Source organism: Sceloporus undulatus, chromosome 3 (assembly GCF_019175285.1).
Source record: "Sceloporus undulatus isolate JIND9_A2432 ecotype Alabama chromosome 3, SceUnd_v1.1, whole genome shotgun sequence".
NCBI lineage: Eukaryota > Metazoa > Chordata > Lepidosauria > Squamata > Phrynosomatidae > Sceloporus > Sceloporus undulatus.
The window spans coordinates 54811410-54836982 of record NC_056524.1 but is presented as its reverse complement, the minus strand read 5'-3'; the positions used below and the strand labels follow the sequence as shown (position 1 = coordinate 54836982).

The window sequence follows — 25573 nt, the reverse complement described above, 5'->3', positions numbered from 1 at the left end:
AGATGGGACCCAAGTCTAAGGATGAAATTCATTTATGTTTTGTATATACCTTATACACAAAGCCTGATGGTAATTTTATACAAAATATTTTAAAATAATTTTGTGCAAAGGTGTCACTATCTCAGATACATATGTGGACAATATGGGATTTTTGTATATTTAGAATTTTGGAATTTCCAGTAAGTGAGACTCAACCTGTAGCTGGATCAATGCCAACAATCCAGTCCCTATATAAAATAAAATCTGAGGCAATTTACTTTTTAAATCAAGATTGAATCTTTGCTAACAAATATATTGCGTCATTCAGACACTATCATCACTCTCATGTTCCAAGCCACAGTGCCTCACAGAACAATTCCAGCTTTCTGTCAAAAATACTGAAGTACCCCAAAGACTATTCATATCTTTCAAATGGAAAAATTCCTGAAGTGACATCCCTGGCTCAATGTGTTCTCCTATTTCCACTTCATAATTTGTTACAAAGCTAACATAGCTGTGCTCAGAGGCTTAAGGACACTGACCACAAATGATAATAATTTAGATAGAAGACTGAAGCAAATGTGATAGCAATAGTAAGATTCAGTGTAAAGCAGTGTTATACAACCTAATATGATAACTGGTTGGAAGAAGCATGTTCACAGTGTGAAGTGTTTCACTAAAGCTGCCTACAGCTTGAAATCTATCCCTGCAAACGTGACATCTTGAAGAAGATATGGCTCTTATTATCACTGCAAAACATATGCACACAAAGATGACAGTTTGTTATTGAGATAGATGAACATGCACATATAGTGTTGAATGTGTTGCATACAAATGTCATTTTTTGCCTTTGGCACAGATTGTTTGAGCACAGAAAAAAGTATGTCCTTTATCATCTAAACAACTAGCAGTGCATAAACTTTCAGGAAGATTTGAGGCATGAAAAATGGAATATTAAAGGTGACCTGTTAACACACACACACATACACGAAAGAAGTGGAACATGATTTAATGTTTGTAATATCAAATAATGACCATATTCAACACATAACTAGACTTAACTGGACCAATTTAATGGTAGTTTTAATTTATAAGCATAGGCCAAAGAGAAAGAAAAGAAGAAGTATACACAGTCTGTTATATTTTCTAAGTTAAGCCCAACTGCTCTCCAATTTGAAGGAATAATTCTGCTAGTGTCAAATATTTTTATCCCTTATTAAATAATGTCAGTAAAATGTTTTTCTTCCTATTCACACTGTCCTTTGCTTCTCTTTCACCTTGCTTTGTTCTGTATCAGCAGTATCCTTGCAGAGCCAGCAACATTGATGCAAATAATATTACTGAACACAAACATTAAATAATTGATCACCATACAGTAAATGCATTTGAGGAAAATATTTCTATAGCATGCACACACTGAAATTATTATTTTCATACCCTGTTTGAAGCAGCACAATGTACAGAACGTATCTGCACAAGCAATTAGAATTTTTATGTAAACAAAGAACAATTCATAATAAATTGTACAGTTGTCCCTCTGTTTGTGTGGCCTTTGGATCTGCGTCCTTCACTTATTCGCGAGGGCAAATAAAAGGACTTAGAATGGGGTGTGTACCTGTGGTGCTCATAGGGCCGCATGTCTATTCAAGCCAATAAGTCTTGAATATTAGAGCCTTTCTGTTTTTGCGGGGGGCGGCAGAATGGATCCCCCATTAAAACGGAGGGGTGATTGTAATCTCATATGTACCAGTTTATCACATACAATTGTTAAGTAATTTCTTGTGGCTGAAATTTTCATTAAGAGGCATTTGTTGGTATTTGACCTAGATTCCACAATGTTGGCCTATGCTTTTAAATTAAAACTATTTAAATTGCATGCCACGGATTAAGTTAAATTAGTTGTATTCAGTTCTAACAAGTCAGTGAGATACTATACATTAGTCATGACTTCAGTACAGCTAATTTCTATGGGGATTCATTTCACCTATTGTACTGAGGATCCAATCTATTATTTCCACTTTTTCCCTCAGAGTCTTTTCAAAATAATAATTCTTCTGAGTTCATTTTACCTCTTCCCACCCTGCAATCTCTAAGAAAATTGTCCCTGTCATGTCTCTGGAATTTCCTACCATTCAGAGAAATGAGAAAGCCAAATCCTATATTTTCACTTTTTAGCTGCTGCGGATCAGTGCAGAGTAGTATATTTTGAAGGACAGGCACACACCACAACCAGACTTGCTATGCCTCAAGATGAGTTCAAAAATGCATTCATCTATATTAGCCATTCAGCTCTACCAGTTTAAGTTCCACTATGAGAAGGTCTTTTGTAAAGACAATGAACAGCCCACTCAATACCAAGCAATGTCAAAATACTTTCCATTATAACTGGTATAGGTTGTAAGAATATATTATTCTGGAATAAGCTAGTTGTCAAAATCTATAGTTGTGAACAAAATTAAAAATCAAATTGAACTCAATTCAATTTTTTTCATTTCTTCCCTATTGTCAAGAAAGTATTAGGATTCTATGTATTTGTATCATTCTGTTTTTATACATATGTACATGCTTCAAAAGTCAAACGCTCTAAAGATGATCTTCTACTCATAAATATAAAAGAATAAAATGTAAAAAGTACTATAAATTACTACATTGTAAAGTATTTTTCAGGATTAGAGAGAGTTATAAATAACAATTTAATGCTAAGAACACAAATACATCTGCATGAATTTCAAAATAAAAAGTATATCAACATTTGTTAGTAATATATTTCTATATATAACCCACCTTAGTTTGGTGGGTTAAAAGTAAACCACTATCAACAATTGCTCCTAAATAAATCTACCTGAATCCTCTGATAAGTGACCAATGTGTCTTGTGGCTTTCTGTTGATTCTAATTGCTGTTTCCTTTCATTACAACTTGAAAAACATAATGCAATTAACTCTCTTCTTGTTGAATCTGATTTTCTGTTAAACCAACTACATGTCTTTTCTTGCCAAATAAGACAAGTTCAGCCATTTTTCACATATTCTAAATGGTGCTGTGTCCTACATTTGTCTCCTGACAAGACAGAACATTTTGGAAAGCTATCATATATGGTGCCAATCCTTTGTTATTTCCTGCCCTTTGATTTGCTCAAAGGAGCATTAAACACACGTAAAAAATGTAGAATCTTTATTTCCCCAGTTCTAAACATTTCTTTGATTCAGAAACCTGGTTGCTTCATAGGAGAACCACAACAACATGAGAATTTTCATTGCTTATGCTACTTATTGGCTGATACTGGACTGAAAGGAAGGGTCTCAAGGAACAGAATCTCTGAGGCTGTCCTCAGGTTGGAGAAGCTGCAAGACTGCCAGTGATAACAAAATAATAATGGAATTCTAGCCTCCCCCTTTAACGTACTACCAGACTTGGATTGTGTAACAGACATTATTATATTGTACAGTCGGTTCTCTGTATCCACATATTCTTTATCCATAGATTCAACCATCCAGTTAGATCCAACCATCCACATAGATTCAACCATCCAAAAAGCAAACCAGGATTTTGCTATTTTATATCAGGGACACACTTTTGCTACGTCTTTCTTTTCAATGGGACTTGAGCATCTGAGAGGGAGTTCACCAGGCAGGTCCAGCTCCATCAGGACTAGCCTGGAAGAAGGAAGAGCCCTCCCTCCAATCCATCTGCCTTGGTCCAGGCCTCAGAGGGAGAGAAGAACCACTGGACCTCATCCCCTTTCCCTCCACCATTCCCTTTTCCTTTTGTTTCATGTCTTTTAGATTGTAAGCCTGAGGGCAGGGAGCTGTCTGATTAAAAACAATAATTGTAAGCCGCCCTGAGAGCCATTAGGGCTGAAGGGCGGGATATAAATGCCTAAATAAATAAATAAATAAATATGGATTGTGATATCCACAGGGTGTTCAGGAACCAAATCCCAGCAAATACCAAGAGCTCACTGAATATCAGTTATGGATTGTCTCTGCCACATGGCCTTCTCTGCCTCATTTTATTCTAATTGCCTCTCTCATGTCAAGCTAGAGAGGGGCATTCACTCAGTGGGGACATGAACCTAAATCTCCGAGGTCTCAATCCAGCATTTTAGCAAATACACCACACTGGATTGCCTATCAATATTCTGATAGTATCCTGGCATTTTTCCTAACATACACATTTTTGCATGTGCTTTTATATAATGTATCTTGGTATCAAATCTTGCCTGCTATTCACATCTTTTGGAAGCAATGTTCCTTAATATAATGCACTCAACTAATATACACATACTTTTGAGCATACATCTCCCAGCATACATACACATAAGTATATTTCTGTTTCATATATTTCTGTTTCATATCTATTTGTCTAGGGTTGATATTGTGAAGACGTATGGATCAGGTTGATTATCATTGTTTATAGAGATCTGTGCAGATGTTCATTTCTGTCCATGCCGGTTTCTGACTTATATCACTTTGGCATAATGGTTAGTTAGTTGCCTTCTTCTGTTGTACGTAAGATCACTCAAAACTTTTTTAGATACAGCTAAAATGAAATACCTAATATACCTTATTCTACTAGCATATTGTGCTTCCAATACAAAATAACATTTCCTAGTGAAAAGCTACAGGTGTGGTTGTTGCACACCTATTAAGGCTTCTACTATACAGATTGAATATGTTATCTGAATAAACATGAATTAAGCTGTTTTTATCTGTTTCAAACATGATACTACAAAATAAGATGTTAGCATTACGGAATACAAATAGCTCTTAAATTATTTATATAGGCTTGGAAAGTAGAATAGTGATACAGGCTTTCAGGGTTTATGAATGGCAGAATATTTTTTTATTTTACCTTATTGTCTATTTAAGGATCAATATTAATAATTTGATTTCATATTGATTAAAATACCTTTACAGGTAACAAAAAAAAAAAAAAAGAACCAATTGCATTCACTAGTTTGTTCTTTTAATCCAAGTAATTCCTGTAATATCCCATGAAATCTTAAGTGTACAATCAATTTAATTCTGTTGTGATTTTCTGTCTTTCATTAACTCTCTGAAAATAGCTTCCACTTGCAAATAAAACCACTTCGTCTTGGTTACCCAAACCTCAAAACCACATAAACGGTGACACAAAGTATCTACTTTTCTGGCTAGTCCTGCATGGGAGACTTGGGAAAGGCCCAAAAACATATGTATTTCAATCTTGCTTGCTATCTGTTCCTGGCACAGTGCTAGAAAAAGGTAATTGCAACTGTTCAGTTGACGAAATCAAAGATCAGAAATAATTTTTGATTCTTTGTGCTTTGAATTATACTTTTCTTATAATCAAAAGTCATATATAGGAACCTTAGAAATGCAAAGCTATCCAAACTAGAATGCAAAATAAGCAAAATATGAAATGACTAGACTAAAAGGAAACAAAATGTATCACAGCAATACAGACAAGAATGCACTAATTATTCACATCTATTTGCAAGATCCAAGTAAGAGAATCCCACTTTTTCCAGTTGTAAAGTAAACATTTATTCCTTTGATTGAGACAATGTAATGACTAAAAAGTCAAAATACAAACTGAGGGTGGATTCTCTCCATAGATGTTCAAGTTATGGCATTCTTTGCTGTTGACTTCTTCAACATCAAATTTTTTAAAGCATGAAAAATTAATATAAATTATATACATATTCATATTGCAACATTGTTCCAACTCAGTATCGTTTTGAATTGGCCAACTCACTCACACGTGCAAGGTGATTTTCAGCTCCCATAGCCTGTGAGATTATGGATACAATGAATATTTTTTACATCTCTTTCATGAATATTCAAAATAGCAGACAGGTGTTCTAAATAGTATGCTTACAATAATAACAGTTACTCTCTCGCTCTGTGTGTGTGTGTATGCTCTCAAGTCAACTTACAACATATGGTGACCCCATTAATTTAATAGGCCTTTCTTAGGTAAGGAATACTCAGAGGTGGTTTGCCAATTGTTTCCTCTGAAATATAGCCCACAGAACCTGGTATTCTTTGGCAGTCTCCATTCAAGTACTAACCTAAGCTGATCCTGCTTAGCTTCCATGATCAGACAGAATCAGATTGTTTTAGAGTATTTAGGCAGACTTAATAAATAGGCAGATTAAAAATGAAAAGAATATATGAGTTGTGCCTGGTACACAGTGCATGAAACTCACTGGGTGAGCTTGGGTAAGTCACACTCTCAGTACATACGCAATGACAGCCATCATGATTTAGTGGTCTGATTGTAGAACTTAGGTTTTAATATCGCTGTTATTTTTTTAAAACCTTTGTAAAAAATATTTTAGTTTAATCTTGTTTTATATTTCTGTAAGCTGCCTTAGATCCCATCCTAAGAGAAAGGTGAGGTTTAAATTCAATAAAATAAATAAATATGCCAGCTAGGACTAATGAGAGTTGAAGCTGAGCAATTCTGGGAGACAGCGTGTCACTCACACATGGAATAATGGCAGTTCAAGAAATGAGAAGAAAAGAACAAGGCATAGAATACCACATAAAGAGGAAGGCAGAGCCACTCCACCATGCCAAGATACATTAATTCCACCAGATATTTGAACTAATACAGATCATTCAGGTAGATATACACATTTTATTTTGTATGAGACAAATCTGTATACTCCCCCACACCACTATTTTAAAGTTACGCAGAAATGCACCTCCTCTTTTCACTACCTCTCAAAATGTCAAGTATTCTTGGGAAGATTGCATTGTTAGCTATCAAAGACCTTTGTAGTTCATTTAACAAGGGACCATGTAAACACTTCCTTAATTATAGCTCTGTGTACCTGAGTCTAACTAATTCCTAATGAATACTTTCAGTTCTGTCAAATAATTCAAAGGAAATCTGCAGTAGCTATCTGATTTAAAATAGCAATTCCTAATTTCCTGTAACATTTTTATATACAGTTTTATTTGCTCCGCAGAGCTACAGCCAACTTATTTACTAAAACCATTAGAATTCAGCAAAAAGCAGCTATTTGGAAATTACCCCAAATACTTGATCTCTATAATAACAACTAAAGAAGATGTAATAGTAATTATAAAAAATGGAGACCAAAGAACAACCAATATCACATCTTAAGGATTTTGTCAAAATGTAACGGAAGCAGGTATTTGAGGCTTAAAACAATTGCTTCCTTATCAGACAATGCCAAATACATAAGAAATAACAATACTGTGATAATAAATAATGAATTATAATATATAATTTATTATATAATACAGTCAGCCCTCCTTATCCACGGATTTTTTTATCTACAGATTCAAGCATCCATGGCTTGAAAATATTCCAAAAAAGTATAAATTCCAAATAGCAAGCCTTGCTTTTCCCTTTTATATAAGGGACACCATTTTACTATGCCATTGTATTTAATGGGACTTGAGCACCCACAGATTTTATCTGTTGGGGATCCTGGAACCAAACCCCAGAGGATAACAAGAGCCCACAGTATATAATGCAAGATGAAAAGACGGTGATGCTAGGAAAGGTGGAAGGCAGTAGAAAGCCAGACAGTTACACTCATTCAAAGAGACCACAAATGTGAGCTTGCAGGACCTGAGCAGAGATGTAGAAGAGCAGGGATTCTTGGAGATTGGTCATCGAAAGAGCCGCAATGAGTTGAAGTCGACTCAAGGGCAGTTGACAACAACAAATATAATAATATAATACTGTATTATAATAATATATAATAAAGATATCATTGTTTCTTGGATTTTGTTGTATTTTGCTGAAAAGCCAACATGGCTGCCCCTGAATATGTTTCCCAAATGCATAATTTGCCATCTCCTCTTTGACCCTTCCTCTATCAGAGCAATTCATCTTTGAAAGGAAGGAGATTAATTTTCTGCTAGGTTCTTCTTTCATCTGTTACACATAGATTTCCTTTAGCTGACAGGTATAATGACTTTTTCTATTTCTTCTGTTTTTCTCTCTAGTCATCTAGATACTTTAAATGTTTGGCTTGGAAAGAAAGAAAAATAGAATTCTGAATGCTCTGTAAGAAAACGGAATTGCACTTTGAAGTACTTTACTATTTCTATCAATATAGCAAAAACTATTTTTGATTGAACTTAAGCTTTGATTCAGACATTCTTCCCAGAATGGAAGTGTACACTAATTTCTGCACCCATTCTCAGTATCATTTTTCCAACCCAAAGTGTAATCACAAACTTAATTTTCCTAGACATAGAAAACACTGCAGATCTCTGATGTGCGGCTTAGAGGATCAGGCAGACCAGGAATGAAGCTACAACATATCTGAACCATAATTCATTAAAATTTTGAGTTATGCACACAACTATAATGAAAATTTCTATGCATTATTCATTTTTTAAAACTTCCTCTGAAAAGATGAGAATCAAAAACATGAAAAGATGAATTACTTCTCAAGGATTTTCTTTTAAAATGTGAATGACAATAGCTGGAACAAATGATACTGAAGTGTTATTACAAAAGGAAGGAAATTAGATCCATAGTATTTAACCCTGCTTCCCAGGATAAACTTTCCACTTCCTGGTTTTAAGATTTTTCAGATACATGCTAGTTAATATATTTCATATATTAACAGCATGTAACACCTGCTGTTTTAAGATCTTTGGCATGTGCTTCCAGGGGTCTCTCAGTTCAAGAAAATAGTTGGAGAAACAGGCCAAAATAAAAATTTTTATGAAAATATAATCATTTGCCTATTTTCTCATAAGTCACACTAGGACTGATTTATACCTTCTCATGTTTACAGTAATAGTGAAATCAATGACACTGAAGTCAGTTATAGCTAGCATGTCTCGTGATTCAAATGAAACTATCCTAAGCATGAATAAGACTGAATTCACCCCACTCTGTTTAATGAAGCTTGGCCCCTATCAAGTGTTTGTTGTTGTTAACTGCCATCAAGTTCATTTCCATCTACCATGAACCTATGAATGTGAGACCTCCAAGTCACCCTGTCATCAACAGCCTGTTCAGGTGTTGCGTGTGGCTTCCTTGACTGAGACTATCCCTCTTGGAAAACTGTCTTCCTCTTTTCCTACTGCCTCCTTATTTCTTCTAGCGAATTGTGTCTTCTCTTGGTATGTCCAAAATACAATAGTCTCAGTTTAGTCATTTTGGCTTCCAGGGAAAGTTCAGGCTTGTTTTGTTTCAGGGCCCTTTTTCCCCCTCCCTGCAGTCCATGGTATCTGTAGAATTCTTCTCCAGCATTAAATTTTAAATGAGTTGATTTTCTAGTTATCAGCTTTCCTCACTGTGCAACTTTCACAATCATACACAGACTGGACATAAGATGTCAAGGACAATTTTAACTTTAGTATTCAATGACATATATCTTGATACTTCAGGATCTTGTTTAGTTTCTTCATAGCTGCCCTTCCATGTCCTAGCCTTTTCCCAATTTCCTGACTGCAATCTCCATTCTAATGAATGACGGAGAAAATGTATGGAATATCTTGAACTATTTCAAAGCCTTCATTATGTACTTTACAGTTACATAAATAATCTCTGGTCATTATTTTTGTTTTCTTAATGTTCAACTATAAGCCTGCCTTTGCACTTTCTATCTTGACTCCCTTTACTAATTGTTCCAAGTCTTTGCTATTTTTGTGCTAGTAGTATGGTATCGTTTGCATATATTAAATGGTTGATGTTCCTGCCTCAAGTTTTCACATCTTTTTCCTCCAAGTCTAATCCTGCTTTACATATGATATATTCAGCATACAAAATAAACAGATAGGTTCATAAGAAATAGGCTTGCCTAACCCCCTTGCCAACTGGAAACCATTCTGTTTTTCTGTATTCTGTCCTGACAGTTGTCTCTTGTCCTGAGTACAGATTTACACATCAAGGCAATCAAATGTTGTGGCCCACCCATTTCTTCAAGAGCAATTCATAATTTTTTATGACCTACATAATCAAAGGCTTTGCTATAATCTGTAAGGCACAGGTTGAGTTTCTTCTTAAAGTATTAGGTGCACTTGATTACTGAACATAAACTTTCAATATGATCCCTAGTGCCTTTTCCTTTCCAGAACCCATCTTAGACATCTGGCATTGCTTATCCCGTATATGGTAAAATAATTTTTTTTTGGTAGAATTTTAAGCATCACTTTACATGTATGAGAAATTAATGCAATGGTCCTGTAGTTATTGCAATCCCCTGTGTCTCCTTTCTTGGGGATTAGAAAGCATGTCAAGCATTTCCCATTCATGGCCCATTGTTTTATTTCCACATCATTGGCAGTCTTTAGTTATAAGTAGAATAGATTATTTCTCCATATCTTGAAGTAACTTTATTGGCATGCCATATGTTCCTGATGATTGATTTCTCCCAAGTACCCTGAGTACAGCTTCCACTTCACTTTCTAAAACTGTAGCTTCATCTTAAAATGGTTCTTACTTGAATTAATCTGTCATCTTTTCATCTCTTTTATTCAGCTCTTCAGTGTATTTTTTCCCATCAGCTTTTTATTTGTACTTGGTCATTTAATGTCTAAGAGCCATTGTGGTGTAGTGGTGTGAGCACTGAACTAGGACTCTGGAGAGTCAGCTATAGAAACCCACTGGGTGACCTTGGACAAGTTACACTCTCTCAGCCTCAGAAAAGGGCAATTACAAACCCACAAATCTTGCCAAGAAAACCCTATGACAGTTTCACTTTTGTCAGAAATTACTAGAAGGCACACAACAACAACATGAAATCTGTTTCCCTGCTTCATGGAGAATTCCCACACTTGGTTTAAAATTTCCTTTGATTTCATGTTCTTTTGTTCTTTCTTTTGTGTTGTAGTTTTTTATGCTTTTTGTATGACTTCAGTATATAATCTTTCAACTTCTTCCTCTTCTGCTTCTGTGGATTATGGTTATTATTGATTGCTTTTATCTGGAGTCTTATTAATATTATTCAGTCTGACTTCTCCTCAATATTAATGTCACCCCAATTCTTCTTAGATTTTCATGTCTGGAGTAAAGTACTGTGTAATTATGACATTCCATTCTTGTATCATTCCTGTCCATTTTAATTTGTTTATCCCCAATATTATAATGTTTATATATTCCTTTTCTTCTTTTACAATACTGTATCTAGCTTCCCCTGATTCATGCTTCTCACATTCCATGTTTCTATAATATGTGTTGTGCAGCTTTAGACTTTCCTTTAATTTCTGGGCATGTCAAAGGCTGAATGTCTTTTTGGCTTGAGTCCAAGACCATCATTAGCCACAGTGCTACTGCTTACTGTCCTCTGCTCTACCCATGTGCTCTACCCATGGAATAATTTCCTGAAATTAAAAGCTATTCAACAGTGGAATATTCTGCCTTCAAGTGTGGTGGAGTTTCCTTCTTTGGAAGTTTTTTAAACAGAGGTTGGATGGCCATCTCTTGGGGCTGCTTTGGTTGTGTATTCCTGCATCACAGGGGTTGCACCTGATGGCCCTTGAGGTCTCTTCCAACTCTATTATTCTACACATAGAAAATCCTGTTGTCAACTACACGGAAAGGCAGATGAACTAAAAACAAACTTTACCCCAGTGTCCAAATATATTCGATTTGGGGATTTTGTTAGTCATTTGATAAAATAAAACATTATGTATACTTCTAGAATAAATCCAAGATGGTACCTTTGGAACCTCAAATTAACACATTAAGAAGAAACTATCTCATTTTGTTATCTTTAAGTCCATGCTCTGATATACTATGTAAATCACCCAACATAACTCCAATTATAATCTACAGTTTTATCACTTTCTCCAACTAATCCTAAAGTAAAAGTCTTATATGAGAGGTACATAATAGAAATCAGATGTAAATCAGTCATTACACTATGAAAGCTTGATTAGTTATGCATGACAGGTAACTTCTACATAGTGTTACAAGACATGACAAGCAAGACACTATATGTCATCTTGTCTTAAATCTTGCAGAGTTTTAACACAATAAACCCCTTCATGCACATAAACCCAAAAAGAAGTTCACATGGCTTATCATGGATTTCTTTTAAATTTCAAAAAGGAGGGGGGAAGGGAGAAAAACTGCAGCCCTGGAAAGATGCTACTGTGTTCTGAAAATCTGCTGTTCATTTTCTTCATCCACAGTAACCGTTCATGATACACAGCACAGCATAATGGTTTGAATGTTGAGCTTTGACTCTAGAAACCAGAAATTGATTCCTAGCTCAGCCATGAAATCCACTGGGTGATCTTGGACAAGTCACATTGTCTCACCTCAAGAGAAAAAAATGACAAACACCCTCTGAACAAATCTTTCCAAGAAACCCCCATGATAGATCTATCTTAGGATCTCCACAACAACTCTACACATTATTGTAGATGAGGAAATGAACCAATTTTTTTCATAACTCTTTTAGCAATTTTAACTTTGTTTTCTCTTCCATGAAATAGAAGCATTAAAGAATGCAGTCTCCTGCACTTCCTAACATCCAACAGAAAATACATTAATATTCTCCCTGCATATTCTATTATCCCTTTAGGATGTACATAGACACTTGCAGTTACATTTCTGGTGTTTGATGAGTTAATTATTTTATTTAACGTTATTTAAATGCTTACTGTAATTCTTTCATCTTTATCGTCAAGCGGGGATGCATCTTTTTTCCATGAAATGGTAGGCTCTGGATGGCCTCTAGGAGGTTGGCATTCCATCACAGCTGGTTCACCAACTGCTACCATAACATCAGAGGGATTTTGTCTGAAGTCATCACGCAGTACTAAAAGAGTGAAAGGGATGGGGGAAGAAAATCAATACATTCATCAGAGGTGAACAGTTTTCCTTAAGCAGCTACTATTTTGAATGAAAAAGATCATTGTATTAGAGAGCATTAATTTGCTTTTGATCCAAGACTGGAATGTACATTCCCCTTCTTTATGTCATTACAATAAGCCTAAGTATCCTTTAGAACAATACAGTTGCTTGCCACTTTTTAACTGAGAAGTATTTCATTTTTGAGCATAGGGATGTACAGTGGTACCTCGGGATACGAAATACCCAGGTTACGAAATTTCCGGGATACGAAAAAATCCCATTGGAAATCATTGTTCCGGGTTACGAATGTTTTTTCGGGTTACGAAAAAAATTTTTGGTGCTTTTCGGCGCTTTTTCGCACGAAACGCGGCTTTTCCCCATTAGTGCCTATGGCAATTCGGCTTACGAAGGCTTTTCGGGTTACGAAAGCGGCCGCGGAACGAATTAATTTCATAACCCGAGGGAGCAGTGTATGCATGTTTGATGGAAGACTCTTATTTTAACTCTTTGATACTTCTGACTGTATAGCCATTATAAAACTCTTATGCCTGGCATAGATTTTTCCCCATGTTATGTGCCACTGATTTTTTTTAAATCATACCTACACTCAAATAGTGTATGTTGAGGGGGGGACTGCCAAAATGCAAATAAGGTCAAAAACACACTACATAAATAATACAGTTTGAGACTGCTTTAACTGATTTGGCTCACTTCTAGGGAATCCTAGGGATTGTAGTTTATTGTGACACCAGAACTCTCTGTCAGAGAAAGCTAAACGTCTCACAAAACTTCAGTTCCCAGAATTCCCTAGCATTGAGCCAGGACAGTTGAAGTGGTTACAAACTGGATTATTTCTGCAGTGTAATTTGGACCAATAACTAAAAACTGTATTTGATACAAAAATATTGCACACATATGGAGGTGCATACCCAGATCCTAATAGTTTCTCAAGCATAATGGGGCAGGAATTTGAATGCATACCTTCTACAGAACTCATGGGGATTTTTCATATGTAACTCATGTGTATACTGTTGCTGCTTTGGATCCATAAATTCAACCATATTATTATTAAATGACAATGACATGAATGTGGACACGTTGAAGGGTGCACATTCACATCATTGCCATTTAATAATATGGGGCCCAATTATTCGAGGTTTTCTTGCATCTGTGGGGCTTCTAGAATCTTTCCACGGCCACACTGCTACTCCCTGTCAGACATAAATCCATACACTTCTTTGTCCTTTGCTATGCTTTGTGTTCCTACATAAATACCATTTTCTTTAAGAAGGTTAAGATGTTTTATAATTGTTTGAATCTTTCCTCATAATCAATACCATTACCATGACTGGTATATATAAGAGAAAATCTGCATATTGTCAGAGATCAAGTGAGCAAGATTAGCCCTCTGTCTACTCTCTGCTCAGCCTCTCCTGGATGGGGTTACACTTCCCTTGAAATTTCAGGTTTGCACCATGGGAGCATGCTTGGACTAAGCATGCTGCAGGGATGTCTAGTTTTCAGCAGTGACCACAGTGCAAGTGCGCAGTTAAAATGTGTATGCAACAGCTGTGCCCATTCCTGGAAATGTCTGATGTGGCTTGATGACACATGTCTTCCTAATACCTTGTTTGGATTATTTTAATGCACCCTGCATGAGACTGCCTTGGAAAGCATTTGAAAATTTCAGCAGGTCCACTCAGATGTGTGAAAAGAGCTGGTTAATGAAACATTTAACTCCCTTGTTAAACAGCTTGACTAGTTACTGATCCATTTCTGGGAACAAATCAGCCCCCCCAAACAAAATAGTGGAAACAGAAGCTTATAAAATAGTATGTTGTTATTTGCTCCTTTTGATAAACAAGATAATATCCTCTACACAATAATTGTATTGTCACAGCATAGTACTGCTGTTTGGAGCCAAAACATGAGCTTGTTCTAGGGGTAAGGATGAAATTATTAGTTCAAAAGTATATCAAAATTCTGAAGTGCAAAGAAGCATTTTAACGGGACTCAACTATAAAGGCTTTTTTTTTAAAAAAAAAAACCTAATTAAATGTTTCTTAGAAATCCCTAAGTGCTTTTCATGTCTGGAGCAGCTCATAAAAAGTAAGATGAAAACATCTCAGACAGTTCCACATTTGAAGCAACAAAGAACTTCAGTACTACACTAATAGAAGCAAATTACTTGAGTAATTTCTATACTTGCTAAGATAAAGTCTACCTTATATATGTATTGCCTTTTCTATAAATGGGAACTTTTCACCAATTAACTAGCAGACCACAAAATGCCTTAAGAAAACATCAAAGAACTAGGGACGGATACAGCAACAATATTTTTTCCATCTACTATTAATCATTTTGGCTCTAACATTACATAATGAAAAGCTAACAGAATATAATCCATTGAAGATTACTCTGAAGATAGCAGTCATGTAATTATTTTTGCAGCTGTAAAAGAGAAATGAACTTGGGATTGCTTCAGGCACTGGCAATTGGACTTAAATTTATAAATGTAAGGATTGCGTCTCCTGGTGAAAAAGCAATATTTTCCCTCATTCCTTATATGTTGAGTCTCAAAAGTAAACTGAGCATGAATATCCTTTTGAAGATATATTAGCAAAATACTTTGTAATCCAGCACAATATGTTCCTTGAGTTATCCAAGTCTAAATTTTCGCATGTGCCTCTCATTTGGTAAACTAAAAATTGTTGGAAAGCTAAACAATGAGATGTAAAAGGACAAATGGGATCAAAACAAAATGTTCCTGAATTCCAGTCAGCCAGCCATACCCCATTAAAGGACATTGCACAGCAGTCCCCTCCATTCTGATTTCTTCTCCAGATCAGTCAATAATCTATGGTTAGTGTGAATGGCTGATGAGTGAAGGGGTCACCTTCCTATTTCTTTCCTTAAGTATTGTGTTTTTACAATCCTTGAGCTCCCTGAAACCTTCTGGTATCTCACTGTGATGCACATGGAACAACAACATTTTGGTTAAAAAATAGCCTTGAAGCTTTTTCTGTGTCTTTGGCCAAAGGTCTGCCAAGAGGCACAAACCTATCTTTAAAAGTACACTCTATTTGGGTTTGCCTGAGTGCCCACAGTTTGGTTATATCTGATATTCTATGCATGCATGTATCTGTATGAAAATGGTTGAAAACTGAGATATCATAGCATCAATTGCCTGATGGATACCATTTGGAACCTTGCTGTCAAACCCCTCTTTTCCTCCCACCCACCCCCTGTTTGTAATAGCTCAGAGGGAGGGTAATGTGAATCAGAGAAGAAACCTTCTGGATGTCATAGCTCAAACTCATTAGCATTTCTTTGCTTTCACCAAAAGAACAAAAAGAAAGGTAGACGGACTGAACAATACCAATGACAAGAATGCTACATACTGCAAATTGTATCTCCACTTCTTACTTTTCTTCTTGAAGGGAAATTTAAATGGAACAATGAGAGGAATAAATCCTCCTTCTCTGATTCACCATCACATTAACATTTTAGTGGGGTACAAAAATGATGTCCTGCAAAACTAGTGTTGTTGTGTGCTTTCAAGTCATTTCCAACTCATGTTGACCCTCAGGCAAAGGGTTCTTGGCAAGATTTATTCAGAGGTTTTGCCTTTATTTTCTTCTGGAGCTGAAAAAATGTGACTTGCCAAATGTCACCTAGTGGGTTTCCATGGCTGAGTGTGTATTCAAACCCTGTTTTACAGAGCTGTAGTCCAGCGTTCAAACCTCTTCACCATGTTGATTCTCCTTTCAAAAGAGAAGAAGCATCTTATTGTCATCTTTCTAAGCCATTCTCATAGACAGCAGAAAAATCCGTGTTTATTAAGACCTATCTGATTCTGAATATGATAAATTATATTTGGCCATAGTTCCACCCATGCCTTCATATGCTCGGCTCTGGGGTAATGATATGGAATTAAATGATATCAGTCCCATTGTGGTCCTTGCAACAAATTATCCATCCCTATTTAGTAGCTCCTACCCATGATAGTTATGTACAACTTCCGTGATCAGAGGCAACATTAGTTGTTTGTTAATAAGGCCTGTAATCTAAAGGATGTGTATGGTTAAGTGTGTGTGTGTGTGTGTGTGTGTGTGTGTGTTTTATCTTAGATTTGGGTCAGATGTGTGAGGAAGTTTTTCTAAACATGCTAGATGTCTCATGTCTTATTCATTGTCAATGAAAATGGTTCAAAAAGATAGTAATTACATTTCTATGTGCATGTGACAAATTAGGTCTGACTAGTGATTTATTAAAAATTTCAAAGAGATTTGTTGTTGTAAAAGGAGAGGGAGATTCCTAAAGCATTCTTATGGAAAACTGAAGTCAGAGGGGAGGTCAAAGGAGACTATTCCAGAAGTAGACTTAAGAATGCTTCTATAAGGTTTGCATGAACATTTAAATTCAGTCAGTAGATATATATCAATGTATATCAAGTCCTCAGTGCAAGGTCTGTCAGTTAACCAGGGTAGAATTTTGTAAGGGAATGATAGGAACCCTTAACATCTTAGCATTTTGTTAACTTTGGACAACCACAGTAATTTAGGGCAATTCTGACAGAATTAAAGATTATAACTGGCTGTAGTAAATAACAAATCCTCATATATTCATTTAATATTGTCCATTCAATTGTTCATTTGTTTTGCTCTACACCTATGTTCAGCTATGGAAGGAATCTAAGTGAAAAACAAAATAGAAAAGATGTACATTTTATAATGACAGTGGTATTAGGTAAGATATTATATAGGGATGAATGACAGATACCATCTTGGCTAGTGAAGCTTCCACCATTAATGAGATAATTAACTATTTTGACAATATAGCGATGGTACAGCAATAAAATGAAAATATCAGGGGAATATTTGAACCAAAATTCCCTCAAGATCTCCACAGGCTAGGAAGGCTGGTAAAGATAAAGAGGAAAATGCTATTGCCCTCATACCCTGGTTGTGGTCTTTCCAGATTCAAATGGTTGGCTGCTGCAAGAATGGGGACTAGGAGGTCCTCTGATTGAAATCAGCAAAGCTCTCCTAATGTTTCCAAGAAAATGTTCAACTTTATTGAATAAATGCTAGCTTATCTATATTGGTTTTCATATTTTAGTATGCTCCGATAGCAATTCCTTAAAAAAAAAAAAAAAACCTCGGAGGCCTCACCCCTCCAATTTGTTTACAAGCAAAATATCACCTGAAAATAATGAAAATAATTGCTACCCCCCAAGGCTTTTAGGGGCATTAGATTTGCTGTAACTTAACCACCCAAACTGTTGACAAAACCCTAAAAGATGCAAATGCAAGTTACTTCTAGTTGTGACTTTTGGCCAGTTTTCAGATGAAAACAGTACAGAACAGTCCATTTTGAGGCAGAAACTGTCACCCACCTCAGCTGCAAAACCTTGTTTTTAACTATTACTGTATATACGCATGTATAAGTCTAGAAAATTAGATCAAAAAATTGACCCCAAAAAACTGACTCAACTTATCCATGAATCAATGTAAGTACTATATCTTAACTCTTATTTAAAGAAGGAACCATCCCCTGGTGAAAAGCAAGAGTATAATATATGAAGCACCTACCCCCCTCTACTTTCTCATCCATCCAGTTTTAAGAGTAAGCACATAGAGTTATGTCTGCTGGAGTTTTCTAAGTTCACTGGCATTGTTTTGCTTTGCTTCATCCTTTTGATCCTTTGCTATGTGCCCCTAAATTTTACCCTTGACTTATCTACAGGTCATAGCAAAATCCATAATTTTGGCCTCAAAACTTGCTCTCGGCTTATACAGTACATGAGGTCAACTTATAGTTGAGTATATACAGTATATGGTACTGAGGGAATGGTATTTTTTGAACATTGCAAATAATATGGAACACAGGTAAAACAAAATTTAAAAACTTAAAGGAAAAGAACATCAAGAGTAAGACAGAAAACAAAACATAGCAATCTATCAAGGCAGTTGGTGTTGTACAGTATCACCTGACTTTCTCTAATCGCATTTTAGAAAAGAAATCAAAAGCATAGTTATTCAAGAAACTTTTAATATCTAGTTATGTGGCTGTTTTAAATTATTTTAATGACTGTCTCTTGTAATGATTGCTTTAATTTGCCTCAGATGCTGCTGCCGAATAACCACAGGAGACCGTGCTGGAGGAAAGGCCACAACTTTATTAAGCAAACCATTGGTAGGGTTGCACAAAGCATGAGGTCAGGATCTGCGAAATCAAACAACCCCACGTTTGTCTGATTAACCACAACCTGGCACCCACCAGGTATTGGGATGACCTAGGGGCTAAGGCACACCGTATGACCGCATCTCTGCCATGCGTTCACATATTCGCTAAGCCCCTAGTCACCGGGAGGCGCTCTTGCGTTATGGCCCCCGCAATGGCCATACACCTGCCCTATTCGCCCCCGGGTCCCGACTGACTCCCAAACCAGAGCTCCGTAGCCCTGGTACCACACCGTGCAGATCCTGACCTATGCTGCCACCCCAAAGTTGTGACAAAAAACCCAAACCCAAGTGGTGGGTGGGTGGGAGAAGGCTCAGCTCCTCCTCCCTTCCTGCTTGGCTCCTAACCATCCGGAGCCAAGCGCCGACTGAGGGCCGAGGCTGGCAGCACGGCCTATATAGGCCTAAGCCCCGCCCTCAATACCACCTGACCAGGAGACTCCTCCTCCAGGGCAGCTGAACCAATCATCTGTCCTGGAGGACCGGAACTCCCAGTCACCGAGCCCAGCTCCCAGAGCATCGCGGGGCGGAAGGGCCTCCCTTTCGCCCCGCGCACCAATAGGGAGCTGGGGCAAGCCCCAGAGCACTCTGGGGCTTGTAGTCGTTCGCTGCGTCTAGCGGCAAAGCGGTCAGCCCACCGAGTCGGGCAACCGCTTTTTGTGGTTGTAATATTAATAATTATTTACTGTATTACTATTTCTTTTCTTTATTAGTTGCTCTGTAATTGAGTAGAAATAATAAAAAGTAAGAAAAACAGAAGCAATCTTTTAAAAAAGTTTATGCCCTAAAAACACAGCTTAGCTATGGCGTCAAACCGATCTCTAGGGTGCTCACACACAAGGCCCAGGATATATCACAGTTCAATTTCAGAGACTGTTGGAGGCAGAAACCTAAAAATGTTAAGACCCAGTCTTTCCTATTAATGTATTTAGAAAACATATTCAGGAGTTGTTATGTTGTCCATACAGCAAAATACAACAACAAATACTGCTCTTTGTCCCTGGTCACCACATAGCCACTTCACCTGCAATGATATCTCTTAGACTCTAAACCATTTAACTGACAACAGAAGCAACATCTGAGACACAATATAAGTTTGTGGCTCTAACACCATCATTTTACTTCTTTTGTACGAATTTTAACATCTTTGCCTGATGAAGAAGAAGAAGGCAGTGAAGCTTTAAAAGCATACTTTGTGCATTTTAGTTGCTTAATAAATATATTAGTTTGTCAGTTTGTTGCCTTTTGCTGCATTGTCAATATGGCTACCCTTGTATATGTCTTCTGAAAGTAAGACAATCAATTCATTTTAATGGAGGGGATTTCTATGGATACAATGGACTGTCAAAAAGGAAAATAAGGTCCAAAACACACTGCAGAAATAATCCAGTTTGAGATTGCTTTAACTGCCCTGGCTCTGTGCTAGGGAATCCTGGGAATTGTAGGTTATTGTGGCACCTTTGACAGAGGGGGCTAAATGTTTCACAAAACTACAGTTCCCAGGATTCCCTAGTATCGAATCAGAGCAGTTAAAGAGGTCTCAAACTGGATTATTTTTGCAGTGTGTTTTGGACCAAAATTGGTCCAAGATCAAATCAAATCTAAACTCTTACAAAATGCTAAAATGAAGGTATCATACTTTGTACAAATCATGACAATGTCAGGAAAATCGAAAGCAGTAGAAAAACAGAAAAACCATATTACAGCAGGACTTTCCATAAAAGAAACCACAACCCTAAACTTGCATGACTGAAGCTCTTGGAATGCTCTCATTGACAGGGCTGACTTAAATCAAAGCTGGCTTGATGACAAATAATATCAACAACAAAGAATACTGTCCTAAATCTAACTGTTGATCCCAACTCACCGAATCAGTCTGAAATTGGTAAATGAACACTTATGTAAGTGCCTTCAATCAATTCCAGGTGGGATTAACAAATGGGATTAGACCAATAATTTTAGCATACCATTAGATTAAAATATACATCTGCCAAATGTGAAAATTATTACATTTAGTTTAAAGTTTTGCTAATTTAAAGTTCTTCTTTCAGGAGAATAATGAATTAGTTAATATGCATGAATCATGGAAGGCTATTAAGCAAAGAGAAGAACTTTAAAATTTATTAAAGGTGTTTGATAAGAAAAAAACCTGCAAATGAAAGAAGTCATTATAACAGTCCATCTGCAAGACAACAGAGCTTTCTCATTTTGGAATTTTATCTTCCAAGTGAGAAATGGGAAAGAAAAAAAAAATAGGAAAACTGATTGAAGACACTATAGAGTTTATCGCACCGGGTTCTAGGCCCGGCCCGGCAGGAAACGGAAACGAGTGGGGGATGGATTTTACCGCACACACCCGTCCCTCACTCGTTCCGTTCCCCCTCTCTTCCCTGCCCATTCCGTTCCAGAGGGGACGCTTTTTGAGAACCGTTCAGAACAGTTCTCAAAAATTTCCCCCTCTGGAACGGATTAAGAACGGAAGAGAGGGGGAACGGAACGAATGAGGGACGGATGCGTGCGGTAAAATCCGTCCCCCACTCGTTCCGCACTCATCCCTACTCCTTCCGTTCCGTGCTCAGAACGGAATGGAAGGAACGCAGTGCGATAAAGTTCAAAAGGTGAGGTAGCACCCTGGTTAAAACTGCATTTCAGAATAGGTTCATGAAAACAAAGGGGTATTTTACAGTGAATCTGTACTGATGCAGACATAAAAGAAAAACTTAGATTCTCACAGTTTGGACTCTCTGGGAACAGAATACAGGTATAGATGAAACTCCAGTTTGATACAACATGGCTCATCTGTTCTTAAAGTTTTCAACCACATTTAAATTAATGTTATGTATCAGAAAATACATTACCTAATGCTAAATGTTATATTCAGCTAAAATTTGTTCTGATATCTCTGTATGTATATAGAATACAACAGTATTGGTGGCAGGTCAACAGCATTCCATTTTATGATTCCAGATTTCAATATAATCCATGGAATATTGATTACAGATAGTTGAATTTTGTTCCAGATTAGAACTTGGTCTATTACAAGTTTCAAGTTTGACAAAGCCAGGTACTTATAATACTGTTAAAGCATGAATGCATACTCCAGATTACTGAACGTATATAGATTATGTCTTAAATGTTTAAAAGACCATAAATACACAGTCTTGCTATATAAATTTGACATACAGTCGGCCCTTCTTATACACGGATTTTTTATACATGGATTCAAGCATACACGGTTTGAAAATGTTCCAAAACAGTATAAATTTACCTTGATGTTCCTTTTTTTTATTAGGGACACAATTTTGCTATGTCATTATACTTAATGGGACTTGAGCATACATGGATTTTGTTATACATGGGGGATCTTAGAACCAAACCCCAGCATATAACAAGGATCCACTGTACATCAGATTAACCATGCAGCTATAATGAACGGACTAGCTCTCCAGGACATAACCTTTTAAGTAGTGGTACCTCAGTCAGTGTGAGGAACTTGTTTGCCTAATGCCAAATTTAGAAACCAGGTGAAAACTCTTTTGTATTCCTGGGGCTTCAACAGATTTGAATCTGCTGGGTTTTACTGCTATTTTTACTGCTTCTGTAATGGCTGCTAGATGCTCTTATGTATCTCTTCCTTTATTCAGAATGCTTTTAAGTAATATTGTAAACCATATAGTGAATAATCTTTTGCTTTAATCAGGAGATTAAAAATATTTTAAAACAGTACAAATAAGGTGTAAATAAATAAAATATACAACATATGCTTTTCCACCCCCCCACCCCCCATGGACAGGCATGAATGACCACTTCACAAAAAATATCCAGAAAGGAAAACATGCAACACCAGATGAAAATGCTTAGTTCCAAAATATAAAGGGGGGAAATGATAACATAATTAGAACAGCATTGCTTTTCAGCATCTCTGGTTTGGGGGAGAAAAATGGAAGAAAAATCTCAAGAGATATTTTCTAATTTGCATATCACTATTTAAAATACAAGACAAAATCTTCCTTTCTCAAGGAAATGATTGTTCATTTCTTAAATGAAAATGATTGGCACCTTTTACTGCTTTGTACAAAAGGTTGCTTAGATCCTGTTTTAGTTTGTACTTCAATACACATACACTTCTCTGTGAGTATCTTTAGCTGTTGAGCCATTCATTTCTGTCAAATTCCTACTCTAAATAAAATGTTTTACATGTAGTTCTTTTAAGAAAAAAAAGGCAGAAATGCTGTATTATAGTGGTATGAAAAGAATATACGGAGGGAGGGAGCAGAATATATTTCTGCCTCTCCCAGAGTTCACAATATCACAGGTCTCATAACAGATTCATCATTATGTATTGGCTATCATTGTCTCTGGCTAATGTAGGTGCACTAGGGAGAGGACTGGAATTTTATTCTATTTTTGTTTATACCAATAAAATAAAATCAGCTCATTTATTCTGCCTTTTCTTAGATGATCAATATATCTCTTCCTCAATGTTATTGAATTTTGCCCTTAGCAGAAAGCAACATTTCATCAAGTTGACTTATTATTCGTAAAAATAAATCAGATGATGGAAAATTCAGAAAATTGTTCTTAAAATAAACACTAAATTTGGTTAGAAAATACAGCAACAGAATGTTCTTATGCATGTATCATAGAACGACCACATTAAAGTATCTGGAGATGTGATTAAAAGAAAAATGAAGCATTTTGATGATAAACACCACTGCCATAAACAATGAAAATGTACATTATTCCTGAATATAAATAATGTAAGAATGCTCCAATGTAAATTAATCTACACAGCATCTACTACAAACAATTTTGCAAGAAATTAATATGGTGGGTGGGAGTCAGGTAGACAATTATAATTTACTCTAAATAGGAAACCGTCTAATGTGCTCCACAGATGAAAAAGACAACACACACTAATTATATGCTTCTGGGTTGAAAATATAAAAATATTAAATTATAAACAAACATTAGGACTTTGGTAGATTACGTTGCTAATCCTAGTAGATGGAAATTAAGGCCCAATACACACGGGCACAAAGCATTGTGTCGTCACAGATTCTAGGGTTCCGGACCGCACAGTAACCTAAAACGTGCAGATGCCGTCATCATGGTGGCCTCCTATCCACACGGGGGCCACCATGATGACATGCGCAACACGCAGGGTCCGCACATCCGTGGCAAGAAGAGACATCATAAGGGCTGTGATGCAGCCCTATGATGTCTCAGGAAGAAGCTGCTCTGGGCAGCTTCTTCCTGCCAGCAGATCGTTGGTGTGGCAACTACACGGCCGCAACAGTGATCCAGAGGAGAAAGGGGTTGCCACTTTCTCCTCTTTAGCACTTGGGTGCAGTGGGCGCCTAAGGCGCAAGGACACTCCTTTTCCAGGCCAAAGAGAAGTGGCATTTTGCCGCTTTTCTTTTGCCCTGAAAAATGCCGGTGAATGTTGACCTTAATTTTCAAAGTAAAGGGGGAAATAGCATTATATGTCACCCAACCAAGAATAAAGAGACCAGACACGTAAACTGGATTAAGAAAGGGCCATTTATTTGACCTATAATCTATTTAACGCTTGAATTTCAAGACTTAAACTTCAACACTCTTGAGAGAAATTGGCTAAAGTGAAAACTCTGGTGCAGATCCAGCTGAAGCCAGGTGTCAATCCCAGACCGCTGCTTCAGCCTTCCCTTTGGGCGCCAACACCAGACTCTGAGTTAAATCCGATTATTCTAACTGTATCCTCGGCCAATCATGGGTTAGTAAACATAAGGCACCCTCCCCCAAACTTCTTCAAGTTGGTAAGTTTGAGCAAAACCCCTATGTTCACCCCAAAGGCAGGTTCTTTCACAATCTCCTGGTCCCTTGACCTGTCTAAGCAGTTTGAGAGCCTAACCTTTCACCACAAAGGGGTATCACTGGTGTGCACTAAATAGTTCTTTATCCCCCATATAGGCCACCGATAAGGGGCAAGCATCTGCTTAGTCCCTTTCTCCCACCAGGCCATTCAAAATGACTTTCGATCCATTTTGGAAATCCCTCAATAATATCAAATTGCCCTCATCTGAAAGGTGAACACCATCCGATCTATAACGTTTGGGGCGTCAGAATAGAATTAAAGGGTGGTTAATTATAAAGCCAGAATTCAGTAATAATGAATTTTGTATTTCTCTATTAACTCTTTTTCTGGTGACATCCAATTTACGTGGGCTAATGTCACCTCTCCAAACCTGTCGTGGTAAAATATCAGACCAAATTAATCTCACGCAGGGCCATGTCTGACGTATGGTTTCAAAATCATTTCTTGCTTGCCAAATCAGGGCTTTGCCTTTCAGTGTTCCTTTCGGCCAGATATGAGAACTCAATTGTCAAGATATTTTATCTTGGGGACAATATGTGCTTTGGAATATACATGAGATTACATATTTGTTTCACTCTTAATACTAAATCCCTTCTTTCATAATGACTGGACAAAAAGCAGTGGTTTTAATGGTGTAACTCTAATACTAAGGCCATTGTACATTGGGCATACAGTATGTGATAATGCTTGGTAAAATGGAAGAC

General features: G+C 36.8%; 1 protein-coding gene across 6 annotated transcripts in view; it reads right to left on the bottom strand.

Moving 5' to 3' along the window:
* ROBO1 (roundabout guidance receptor 1) overlaps positions 1 to 25573 on the bottom strand; it is a 688267-nt gene that overhangs the window by 136077 nt on the left and 526617 nt on the right. For all 6 annotated transcript variants that reach the window (XM_042458015.1, XM_042458018.1, XM_042458017.1 and 3 more), the window contains one exon: positions 12575 to 12732. In XM_042458015.1, coding sequence (XP_042313949.1) covers positions 12575 to 12732 — 158 coding nt within the window. The remainder of the gene's footprint in view (positions 1 to 12574; positions 12733 to 25573) is intronic.